The 14,166-nt window shown below is 29.8% G+C and overlaps 1 protein-coding gene across 1 annotated transcript; it reads right to left on the reverse strand.

The window, feature by feature from the left end:
• LOC107425697 (transcription factor HEC3) lies at positions 1-1,154 on the reverse strand. The gene has a single exon (XM_025076824.3). The coding sequence runs from the start codon at positions 819-821 to the stop codon at positions 156-158; it is 666 nt and encodes a 221-aa protein (XP_024932592.3). The 5' UTR covers positions 822-1,154; the 3' UTR covers positions 1-155.
• Between the last annotated feature and the right edge of the window lie 13,012 nt (positions 1,155-14,166).

Consider the following 14,166-nt stretch of genomic DNA (forward strand, 5'->3'; position numbering starts at 1 on the left):
GTCAACAATATCCTAACAGCTAGCTAGCCATTTTCCTCTCCCACATGAAAATCCATCACTTTTTTCTTTTTTTTTTAACACTAAAAATTAAAAACTTCAAACTCTGTGTACACTTGCCTTAATTACAATTACCAGAATAATTACTAATTTCCCACTTAATCATCACTAATTACCTCATGATTATTATAGGACAAACCACCATCTCCCCTGTTGGCTCCTCCAAACCCAAATCCGGCAGCTCCGGCGGTGGTGTTCGTCATCGCGGCGTCACTAGACGAGCCAGGTGGTTTGTTAGGTGCAAAAGCCCAATTTCCCACACATTGGTTTGATTGGAGCAAACGGATTTGTCTCTTCAAGAACTTGACGTACCGAATGGCTTCATCTAGCATGGAAGCTGTGTCCATCTTGGTTCCACCTGGAACAAGTCTTTGTAGGATTCGGATTTTCTCGCTTATTCGTTCCCTCCTGTGACGCGCCGCCACGCTCTGTGGATCATCGCTAATCCGGACATTCCGTCGTTTAGGCTTACGAATTGTGGTCGGATCAATGTCCACAGGCTGCATCGCCGCGATTTTGTACATCATTTCCTTCATAGCTCCCAACTCTTCTTCTTCTTCTTGCTCGTCCTCTTCTTCCAACTGATGATTCCCTATCTGATGATGATCACCGCTACTTGTGAAATTTGATGATGGAGTAGGTATTTGATGCGGTTCAAAAGGATAGTTTGGCCAAAATGAATTGGAGGGAATTTGGTGTTGGTGGTTGGTATTTTCTTCCATGGTCATATGATGAAGATTATTCCAGGTTGAGTTGGTGTCCATGGCATATATAACTTGGAGGGGATGAGTTTTCTGAGTAGAAATGAAGGGGGGGAAAAACAAAGAGGAAAATGAATTCTTATTGGATGAATTCTTGAAGTGGCTCTAGAGAGATATATACATGAATGATAACACAAAATAGTTTACCATTTTTTTCTGTATAAGAACAAGAGATGAGGGGTTTGGTGAGTTGTGAAGGAAAACCCTTTCAGGTATTTTGTTTCTTTTAGGGGCTTTGGTGACAGATAATGTAGGTTTGTTTGTCTATGTGTGTGTATGAGTGAGAGAGAGAGAGAGAGAGAGAGACAGAGAGAAAGAGAGAGAGAAGGAGAATGATTTGGGAGCAGATTTTTACTGAAGAGGGGGCTTTGTGCGATGCAAAAAGTTATAGATCAAGATGAATAGAAAAACTAGGTAGACAAAGGGTGGGCCTACAAGGACCAAATAATCAAGGGGTTAATATTTTATTATTATAATTATAATAATAATAATTATTATTATTATTATTATTATTATTATTATTATTATTATCTTTCCCGGAAAATGTAGTCTTAGGGGTCAAGGATTGCTCTTAGTGAGGGATAAGGAGGGTTTGCCACAATCCTATAGGGAGTTCTCTCCCATTTAATTATTTATTTATTTGGATGAACAATATAAAGCACTGAAATCCTAGGGTTTGTTTCTTTATGGTTTATGCTTCTCTGTCCATGACATGATTACTTTCGCTAGCTATTATTTCTGTTATGGTTTGGATTTCTCAAGTGTTTTTATGGGGGAGAGTACAATTTGTTAACTTCATAAGCACATGCAAAGCTTTTTGAAAGTCATCACCAAAATTAATTACCGTTACTTTTTTTAGCCTATATATATATATAGTTATTCACTGTATATATATATATATATATATACACACACATATTCCTAAGGTTGCTATTGTGGGCAAAATAAGGCACCACATGATGGGTGATCATTATTCACTGCCGTCAGATTGTATGATCTACATGATCTGATAGCTGTAAATGGCTGCTATCCACCAAATAGTGTGTTACTTCTTCTATAATAGCGTTTTCATATATAATCTTATTTATATCATGTAGATCTTATTGTATACTTTTACTATGAGAACTTCCATCATCAACCTTGAATCACTCAATGACACTATTGATTTAGTAAAACACTAAAACTCTATTTTGAACAAAGGAAACCGCTAATGCATTTTTTAAATTTAATCTTTGAAATGATTTTAAAATTGATAAACGAAGTTCACATGATAAAATCATTAGGTTAACTCGACGTGAACTTAAATGTATATATTAATATAGAGTAGTTCTAATATAAAATATCATGAGGATGCCCTTTATCCATTTTCAGATTACTTTATTGGTTAAGACTCAAGAAATTTTACTTGGAATTTATATGAGTCCATATAAATATATATATGTGCACTTTTTATGAATTACTTAGGAAGCCTATATCTATGATCTTTTGGATATTCTCCAACTAACTATGCAACAGTAACCATAATTATGCCAATTAGCAAACAACGAATAAATTAGTTTTAAAAAAAGGGAAAGAAAAAAAAAAAAAACAACAACGTAAACAAAAAAATTAAGAAGTTTCTTCCCATTTCAGAAACCCTTTTTTTTAATTATAAATTAACAATTGATCTTTTGATTGTAGTACTTTTTTTAAAAAAGAAATGAAAAGAAAAGAAGTAAATTTTAAGGTATTGCCAACAAACTCTTATAGTAATTTAGAGGATTTGATGCTTAGTAATCTATGAGCTAAAATCTTCACATACATGTAATTTAAATCAGAGAAAGGCATTCCTAATGCCCCACATTTAGGTAAAAAAGAATAATAAACCAAAAAAAAAGTAATAATGAAGAGTATATATATGATACCACTAATACTATTACAGGCTTACCTTTAATTGTTACGTACGGTAGATATAAGTAGTGTGTTTCGGTTCGAGAAATACACATTGAAGATGCTATTGCTAGGCTAGCACCACATATAATGCTTAGCAATTTATTTTCCGTACCAAAGATTGATCTCCACTGCCATATGATCGGGGTTACAGTGTAATTAAAGCCAACAAATCTAGCTTTGAAATGATTGTATGATTTATTTACATTATGGAAGCAATCCTTGCGCTATCTATCATTGTCAAATTGGCGTTGATAACTAATTTATTTTAAGATCATGATTCAAGTTCGAATCGACATCTAGTCATGTGCTTTAAATTTAAAAAATACTAATTCTGAAATGGAAAATTTATACGTGTATACACATAGTAGGTATATTATATATAAGGAAATCTTTGACTTATTTAAATATTCCATCATTTAGTCATGTGCTTTAAATTTAAGAAATACTGATTCTGAAATGGAAAATTTATACATGTATATGTAGTTGATATCTTATATATCAAGAAATCTCTAATTTATCTAAATAATTTAAAAAATACTGATTTTGAAATGGAAAATTTATACATGTGTATGCAGTTGGTATCTTATATATGAAGAAATCTCTTATTTATTTAAATAGTAAATGTTTATTAGTTTGTTAAATTATCATTTTTTATTTTATTTGAATTTGATCTAAAAAATGTAATTTATCTTCATCGTTGAACATTCACATATCAGATGATAAATTAAATGGCTACCATTAAAGGATTAAATTTTAATATTTTAATATAAAAAATAATATAATTAAATATCCTAATTAAATTTGCCACATAAAACTATTAATATTTATTAGTAGTAATAAATAGCAAAACTCATTAATCTCAACGACCTAAAATAGAATATGGCAACCCTTTTAACAAAAATCAAGGATTTCTCAACTAGAGAATTGTTGTGTATATATATATATTAAGCCCTTTCAACTTGCTTTATAGCTGTAACAAGAAACTTTAATTTAATAACCATGGAAATAAGTGTATATATTAAATATGAATTTAATGAGATATTGATCTATTTAAGTAAAATAAATTCTATTAGAATCCAACTATTAATAAATATAATTTTAAATTGCAAAATTCAAAAGACATCAAAGAAAACCTTATATTAGTATTGTTTATATTAGAAATATTATTTAAATCTGGCTATATATATATTGTCTTTTTTTTAATGAATTGGAAATCTTATTTAAGTCTGGCTACATATATATATATATATATATATATATATTGTCTTTTTTTTAATGAATTCAAATTTCAAACCTAGCTAGATGCATTATGATTACCAATATATCCAGCATAAATTTATAAAAATAGGTGTGTGAATGAACACATAATTTTCTTAAATGACAGCCTAGTAAATGTTATATAATTAACTATAGCTACCAGAGATTAAACTGAAAGAATTAATAACTTTATACACATGCACGCTCATACTTATAAACGCCAATTTATGAGCATTATATATTTACTAATACAATGTATGTCTTTGTCTTTCTCAATTAGTATTGGACCTCTTTAAAAAAACACCAAAAAAAAAAAAAAAAAAAAAAGATAGCGTTGGACAAAAATAGAATATTATAGCATGTTGTCCATTTATCATGTTTTGGATTCGCCTCAAATTAGTAAAATCAATAACAATTACAACTCCACACGAAGATAATCAATTGTTAAAAACTATTGTTTTCTTGAAAAATGATTCAAGCTAGAGTTTCCCTACATGAATAACAAAATAATAATAATAATAATAACAGCATTTGTCAAAAGTCGATTTTTACCTTTTTGCAATAAAAAATTATAAACTATGTATAACATTTTGCGATGGAATTATAATAAACAAAAAATTGTGCATCCAGTTCTACGGTATGGCAACACCATTTAATGAAGCACAAATGAAATCCACATGCTATTTAATAATTTAATTTAATTAGAGATTTCAGAAGGGTTCAATTTCCCATACTATGTTTTAATATATATATATATATATATATAACATTAATTAAATATATCAAATTCAGATTTATCATCTCGGCATAGATCCCATTCATACTCATAACCCATGGTGATCAATAGCAAAACTTTTAAAGTAAGGGGTTAATTACATTTTATTGCCTTTTAATTTATGGAAGTTGTACTTTTACCTTTCAAATTTAAAAGTTCCAATAGAGGTTCTTCAATTTCATCTTATTGCATTTTGGTCCAATTGGATTTTTTGGCTAACGGTGATATTAATAATTTCATCATATTTAACCAATATTAAAATGCGATTTGTTACAGTTTAGGCGTTTTAAATCTTTGGAAAATTGCATTTTAATATCCCAAACCGTTTACCGCAGTTGGACAAAAATTCAATTGAATGTCCACAATACAAAAAATTGAAATTTAAAGGTCTAAATGGGAAAATTTTAATATTAATAATTTCATCATATTGAACCAATATTAAAATGCAATTTGTTACAATTTAGGCCTTTTAAATCTTCAAAAAGTTGCATTTTAATACCCGAAACCATTTACCGCAGTTGGACAAAAATTCAATTGAATGTATACAAAAAATTGAAATTTAAAGGCCTAAATTGGAAATTTTTAAATTTAATGGTCAAAAGTATAATTTTTTCAAACTAAAAGGATACTAAAATATAAATAACTCTCAAAAAAGTTAATAAGAAATATACAATCGTTGTATTCTATGTGTGAGAATCTTCAATACTAGGACAAGTAAAGCCAATTTTACAAATAGAGCTAATTTTTCTTTGGACAATAATTTCAAATTCAAATCCCCCCAATGCCCAATATCAGGAAAGAAGAAAAAATCAGGAAAATAACACATAAAAAAAAAATGGAAGAAAATCCTTTTACAAATGTACCTTTTTTTTCTTTTTTTTTTTTTGGTATTATTATATATTATTGAAATATAGAAGAGGGACTTGAAACACGTAAAAATTGCATCATCACCTCTAATAATGTGGAAGATCAGAGGGTAGGGTAAGACTATATTAGGTCATCTTTTTGTTTTGAAGTGCAATAAGCAGGTCACTCTCATTGTATCTATGTTATGTCATAATTCCCGCTGCTCTTCCTTTGCGCATGCACCAAAAGCAATCATTCTAGGGTTGGTTCCGAAAAACCCAATGATGTAACATTCTCAGTTTTGCATGGTATCTATATTCAAACATACTATAAATATATATATTAAACTCACCATCCATGCACATATAATAAAATATAAATTTATAAAAACATACATATAAACATATATAAACCCACATACAAGCAATTGTATTTGTCATGAAGATTGATTGGACCATTTGTTCTATCACTAATCTTAATCTTGATGCTGGCAATTAAATTATGAATCTTCATAAGAACTTACTTAGCTAATGAGAGGTGAGTCATCGCGTTTTATTCATATTATCTTTGACATTAGCTATCATAACTAATACTGCTATTTAATTAATCTTAGGTAACTAATTAATATAGAGAGCTAGCTACAGATATTATTGGATTGATTATTATCCGGTTAAATAATCTTAATAATCTTGATTTAATTAATGAGCACATCGCATCATGTTCTTCCGTGCATGAAATAACAATTATCAAGATCATGATTTTGATTACTTTAGGTAGCCATCTAATTGATTTATAAAAAGTAATGGTTAGTTAAATTTAAATAGTTTGTGATTTCAAGATCTTGTTAATAATTCTAGAATCATTATTCGCTCTGCACGTTCATTTAGTGTTAACAAATTCCAGCTGGGTGTTCTGCCCACAGCATCATTTGTATATGCACTCTAGTCAGCATAAATATGGTTCATATATGGTGATATGATTTACATGTAAGTGCACATTGCACCAATCAGTGTTGAAACTTTAAAAAGTGACTTTCCCATTAACTTACCCAGTTTAGAAATTCGATTTGATTGGATTTGGTTTTCCATATATGTAATTAATTAAACAAGTAATTAATTAGTAAAAATAAGATCACAAGCATAATTAGATAAGATATATATACATACATACATATGCAGTCTTATAAATTATTATAAAAAATATATATATAAAAATTTTAAAAAGAAAAAAGAAAAACCAAAAAACCAAAAAACAAGAACAAAACAGTTGGGAATGTATTACAAACTTCAAGAAAATGGTAGATCCATTTCTTTGGACTAGTTAAATTCACAAGAAAAGTTCTTTGTTGGCATGAAAACAAGACAAGCCCTATAGCAAGATGGTCCTCATTATTGTTTGTGTACATTGAAGGAGACTTACTAGGAGTATGTATAAGTAGTAGCAGACTAGCAGCGGGTGGTAAATAGGAAAGAATATATATATATATATATATATTAAATTATATTATTAGAAGGATTTTTCGATTGGTTCAGATCTGACATATATCCTTTTGCATTCATTTCTCCACCACCATAAAAGCAAGTAAAAGAAAAAAGGGTATTCATGAAATTCAACCCAAAACCCAATTTTGTTTTCCTTCCTCAAATTAAGTTCCGGATTATAGTGACAATTGCTTAGGGTGAGGAATTTCAAGTTCCCAAATAAGGAAAAAGACATGGAAAAAGTTTTATCTCCCTTGTTGCCGCTTATTATAGGCCTTCGAAAGCTCTCTTCCTTGGAATTGCTTTGTACTTTTTCTTAGGGCTTTGAAAACACCCAAAACCCTTTTTTTTTTTTTTTTTTTGTGGGGTAAGTGGTTGTTATTGTACTATTCTATAGAGGGTTCTGATATTCAAGTGATGCAAATTCAACAAAGTGGAGTGTTACAGATTCACAGCTTTATCATTTTCATTAAAAGCTTCTGCTTCAAATCCCAATACCGCTCATTTTTTGGCTCACATTTGTATAATTATTGTTGTGATTTTATGGTTGAAAAAGACAATTCTACCATTTTTAGTTGTTTGGAATTATAACGATTCGAATTAATTTTCTTAATTAATTAATAAGGGCGTGGTTTATGATATTCCTGCAATTATGTACTTTTAGTTACAATTTATTAGAAGAAATATCTTAGACATTTGTTGTAGTTATACATTTTACATCAGCAAAATATATAATCGCTTCCAATCTTGAAGCGCTTAGGTTTGATATACTTCTGATCATGGTGAAATTAAATGAACAAACTTTATATGTCTTTCAATTAATCTTTGTCCAGAAATTTTAAAAACAAAAAAGGAGAAAAAGAATCTTTTGATCAAATATATACTAAATGAAAACTAAATACCCAATAATATGTTCTTTTTACTTTAATGTTCCTTTTTTAATGGATTCTAGCTTCGAACATTATCTTAACCAATGTCCGGAGTTTATAATAATTATAAGGCAAAAGGGTTTAAAAAAAGAGTTTTTTTTTTTTTTTTTGAGTAAAAAACAAATTTCCTTTTTAGGAAAAAAAAGTTAATAAAAATTTGAACTGTTGTTATATTTCTATTTTATAAAAATTAAAAAAGAACAAAACTATAAACACACATAAAAATGAGAATGCGAAATGCACATATGCTATAAATGTTTTATTTATATGATATTAAGAATATAAAAGTGTTGATGATAAAAGGGTTAACAATCCGAATACAAACATAGAGTGAAATAAATGCAGTACTAAATAGTGATATGGGCATTAATTATTTATTCAATTTATTTAGCAAATGATATAAGTTAATATATTATTAGTTAACATATTTATATAATTTAAATATAAATAAATAAATTTTTAACTAGATAAATAAATAAGCCAATTAAGATTAACATATCATCTATCACATCGTTTGATAAATAAACTTAATAGACATTTTGATAATTTTAGCATTATAGTTTTACTATTCAAAATATTATATAATATATATATATATATATACAATGAATTTTATTGGGAAAAAAAAAAAAAGATCATGAGGAATTTCTCGGATAGTAACCTCCCATGTGATCAATGTGTTTGATGCACATGGGGCATAATAATGTTATGCAGCTCATCAATGTATGTTGTAAATTTAATGATATATTTTATAATTATGCTCGATATTATGATAATTTAAAATAAAATATGTGCATGCTACAAAATGTTTATTGAATATAGTCTGTGTGTGTGTGTGATCCATTTTGAAGAAGTTTTTACATACAAATGGGGCAGCGTTATTGCCACGGTAAATGTTTTCCACTTCCAATTTGCCCTTTTGTATTTGGAACCTCTTCCAATCCCATCGCCTCCGCAAACTGATAGCTAAGTGAACTCCCATGGCCTGCGAAAAACCAATATCCGATTGCCCCAAGTTCTCCCCTCCCACATTTTTTTTTTTTTAATTGAATAGAAAACGCATGATGGAAATTAAAAATGGATAGTTTACAATACAAAAATGGGCCTGTAGGAGTCCACCATCTTCTTCTTTATTTGTTCGTGACGTGAACAGAGATGACAAATTGGCTGAAGAAAACCAAGATAACAAAAAATTGAAGGGAAACGAAATGACAGAGATAGAAGGTGGGAAATTTGAGGGTTCATAGAAGAAATTGTTTCAATTTCAACGGAGCCAGACATTTTCCTACAATAACCGTGGAATACAGTGTTAAAAATGCAAAGGAAAAAAAAAAAAAACACACACACACACACACACATAAAAACTTCAAAGAGAAAAGCCAGAGAGATTTTGTCAGACTAACAGCAATAACAAAGGCACATGGAAACATGGAATGAGATTTTGTCAGTCTCGTAATTCTTTCTTCCAAAGTTTGATTTTGCACTTGAAATTTAAAAGGGTAAAATTGGCAATGGAAAAACAATTACCCTGGCAGAGAAGAAACACTCGTGACAAAAATCCTCTATACTTTAATTTGTTGTATGGCTACAGAGAAGCTGCTTCAAAAATGCATGGTTACGCAAACAAAAAATTAAAAAAAAAAAAAAAAAGAATTTAATTGGGTCATTGGTCATTTTTCCCCCAAAAAAAAATAATAATAAATAAGAAAAATAAAAAAGAGATTGTGATATTACATTAGAGGCCATGTTAATTATATTTTGTTATCCAAAAAAAAAAAAAAAAAACAAAGGTAATTATTTTTACCATTACAATCTGTACTAAGTATTATTTAATTATATAAGTTTGACCAATTGAATTATAACCCGATTTAAGGGCTGACTTTTCATAGGGTCAAGTTTTGGTTTTGACTATTACAAGGTTGCATAAAACTCATCAACATGAGGTCGTAAATTGGCAACAAGGCAACAAACTCAATTCTCATGAGTTATGGTTTCAAAGTTATAGATATATGAATTTTTATGCTAAAGTATTTTACCAGTGTCTGTATTAGTATCTAAATTGTATTAAAAATGATCTGGGTGTATATATATATATATATATATAAGGGGGAAAGGCTTGCATAGGGATTAACAAATTAAAAACATTCATTTTGCCCCCAAAGCACTTGGAACCTGAACCTCTCCTTTTCCCCACAAGCAAACCTAATCGGCGAACGTCACTTACATAACTGTGAGGATTACATGTATCATTACAAATTGTCAGACCAAAGTAATGATATATATATATATATATATTTGTTTGCCTAACCATACATTTCTGAAGAAGCTTCTAAATGGCCATATACAACAAATTAAAGTTTAGAGGATTATATATCACCACAAATTGTAAATAAAAAACATAAATTGTAAACAATAATACGAGTTCAAAATAATAGCAAAATACGTAAATGTTCCAAATATATCATTCCAATCCAATAATAATCCAGCTTAACCTCGATGTGAAACTTCACTTCCAACCCAGGCAAAACCGTTACTTCTTCACTATAACCTGTTGGAGATTCGGTAAGGAGGGATAAATACGAATACTTAGTGAGTGGGTTTTAAGCATTCACCCTAAATTAATAGTTGTCCAACATAACAAAATATAATATATGGCATGCAATGCAATGATGCAATGTAAATATTGTTTGTCAAAAATCTTGTAAACCCAAGAAAACTAGTCCAAGAATAATAAAAACCATGATAGAATGCCACTACATACCAAGAACACTAGCAGGGAGAAACAATATATATTAATGCATACCAATAACATATCAAAGTATGTAGGTGAATCCTTATGCCACTAACACACAATAAGAACATATTAAAATATTTAGGGCATGTAACATAACCATAACCCCATCTACCGTTACTTGGTAAGAACTCAACACCAAGTAGTAGAAATAATCATAATCAATATATTATCATCATAAACTAGCCATAATCATCATATCATCATCAACATCACCATGACCTTCTTATGATTTAGAGAAATATCATCTTCCAGATACGTGACAAAATATTTAACTAGCTCTAATACCCAAATCAAACGAACATCCGCTACTAGATGTTCATGTGACGAATAGTGTGAGTGAGTGCAAGAGACACTGACAGGCTATCCGATGTCTAATCTTATATTGTCAGGGGATGGAATGAAAAATGATTCAAATTTAAAAAATAGTTACTCTCAAAACTGTGAGACCATTTCAGAGTGGTTGACTTTAGGGTTCGAAAGAACTCAGCAATTAAGCGTGCTTCAATAGGAAGATGGATAACCTTCTAGAAAGCTCTAAACAAAAAACCTCATATTGAGTGTGGTGGCTTAGTGGGGAAAAATATTAGTAGAAAATGACAAGTCCGCCAGTGAAGGATGGGTAGTACAAATGGTATTAGAGCCTAAACTTGGTCCGAAGCATGCTAGTGAGGACACTGAGCCTCAAGGAAGATAGATTGTAATGACCAGTGTGAGCTAGTACAAGAGGCACTGACAGGCTACGTAGTGTCCAATCCAACATTGCCATAGAACGGGATAATTCAAATGTAAATATTGTCACTTTAATAAAGCCAATACCTTTTCAAAATAGTTGACTTTAGTGTTCAAATGCTATGCATGATATAGTATACACATGTGCTCATAAACATGTGTATATATATATAATTATATATTTATTTAAGAGAATAATTGTATATATAATATCCTAACTTAATAAAAATTCTTAGATACAACCTTACTTATCAACCATACTCATGAATGCATGAATACAAGTACATATATCTATACATATTAAAGTTGTTCAAAATACTCGACAACTTACCCAAGCTACCTTAGCCCAAACCGATTTTGATGGTGCACATGGCACTTCAATCGGTCCACATGTAGGATAATGTCCAACCTAATCTATTTTGGTCAGCCCATTGGTAAGACAATGTCAAACCCACATACAACCAAACCGACCAAAATACACATTAAAGATACCTTCAAAATATGAAGGACCCAAGGCTTAAACCTTAGCTAATGAATATGCATGCCTCACATGCAACCACTGAGGTGCTTGCTTGTTTTGCATTTAATGTAGCAATTTTCTTATTTATTAAATCTGTGCTTGAAGTGTCTTTGTAGATCGAAGCTAAATGTATTTGTCCCACATCAACTAGGAATATGTTTTCATAACTTTTATTATCTTATATATAGAGCTCGAAACCTTCTCTTGTCCCAACTTAATAGTTCAAGATTTTATATCATAAAGTGATTGTTTTTAAGGTTGTTGGTAATGCATTAAGATCGACTAAACCCCACCGTTAGGTAATAGTTTGAATAGGGTACTTTTTTATTTTTTTTGTAATTGGGTAGTTACTCGATCAATAGACTAAAGTCAATTTGGTGTTTGGGTTTACCCCTCAGCCTGGCCAACCCCAACCCATGTGCACCTAATACATACATACATATATATATATATATATATATATATGTATATATATAAAGGATTCAAGGAAAAATCTCACTCATAGAACTATTCCTCTAGTAACCTCCATCCAAGCAAAGACCTCCTTGCCAATCCGTTTTAGATGCTCACTATAACTTAGTTAATACCCAATCCAAGATATGAACCCAATTCCACTCAATATTCTAATCACCACAATTCAAAACATAACTCATAATCAAATTTCAATCTCTACAGATTTACAGACCAAGTCCAATAATAGAAATCCAATATCTACCATTAATCCAATACTTCTATCTCATCATCAAAGTGTAATTAATAATTCTAAGCAATCTTAAACAAAAATTAAAACTCAACGTCAAGTATTCAATGTCAAGTCCTAAAACAAAACCAAACAATAAAAATTTTATAACACCCCAAAATTTAAATTTCTAATTTCTTAAACAATGATGAAATTCTTATAGTACTTAGACTAAAGTTTTAAGGGTTTTTTTTAAGAATGTTGGCAATGGAATTTTTTTTTTTTTTTTTTTACTACTTTTGGGTTGCAAGCTATTCAACCCTTATGTATTTGTTAGACCAAGTTGTATATGCTACTTGATTTCTTTGACATTGTGAAAGTAGTTTGTTAAATGTTTTCTTAGGACTCGAGTTACCTTATAGTCCTTCAAATTTCAACTTTTTGTTCACTAATTTCTTATAGTTTTCTTATCTGTATGATTATATATGTGGTTATGTGTATGTATATATGTATATATGGTTTATTTATTTCTTAAGAGCTAAGAAATTTACTTTATGTACATTTTTTTTTTCTATGGTTGTCTTTTATTAAAGTGTATTATTGCATTTTACAAGTTTGGAAAAAAATGATTTGTTTTATTTTTTATGGTATTTGAATTTTCAGATTTTTGTAGAAAAAGGTTAGAATTGACATTATTTGAAAGAAGTGGTGGCTTGACTGAATTTTTATAAAGAATAGAGAGGGCATTTTCATCTTTGTAATGATCAAAAGCTTGGAAATTACCAAACTACCCTTTCCTTGTCTATAAAACCAATTTTAACATTATTCTATTTCATTTTTCACTCTTCTTCATCGGAGCTTTCTCTCACTCTCTCTTTCTTTTCATTTTTCTCCTCCTTCTCTATAACTCCCAAAAGCCTTTTCTCTTCTCATAAACTCCCACCTTTACTTCATCATTTTTCCTTCACCGAAGCCACCACACCATTCCTTAAAAGTGTCTTAAAGTTAGTTTCTCCTACTTTCATTTAGTGAAGTATGGTTCTTTTCCTTAAAGTTAGTTTCTCCTACTTTCATTTAGTGAAGTATGGTTCTTTTCCTTAGTTTTTGTTCTAATATGTGTTGGTTGTTGCTGAGAGTGATATTGAAGTGATGGTTTGATCTTGTTGGTTTTTGTTAAGTATTTTTGTAAATTTACGTTTAAAACTTTGAAAATGATAGTTTTGAGTGTTTAGGTCATCTTGCATGTTGATTTTTATGCTTGATCTTATACTTTTGTGAAGAGACACCCATATGCGTAAGAATTGATAAACCAGAAATAGTAAAGGAGACTTACCATGAGTTTTCTCATGAATTTTCTTGTTTTGGCTTGCAACATTCCATTAACATTCTTTTGAAAGCTTAAATAA

The sequence above is a fragment of the Ziziphus jujuba genome, chromosome 7 (genome assembly GCF_031755915.1).
Source record: "Ziziphus jujuba cultivar Dongzao chromosome 7, ASM3175591v1".
NCBI classification, from domain to species: Eukaryota; Viridiplantae; Streptophyta; class Magnoliopsida; order Rosales; family Rhamnaceae; genus Ziziphus; species Ziziphus jujuba.

Coding starts and splice junctions, on each gene's coding strand:
- LOC107425697 (XM_025076824.3), bottom strand. CDS start 821: ATGGACACCAACTCAACCTGGAATAATCTTCATCATATGACCATGGAA.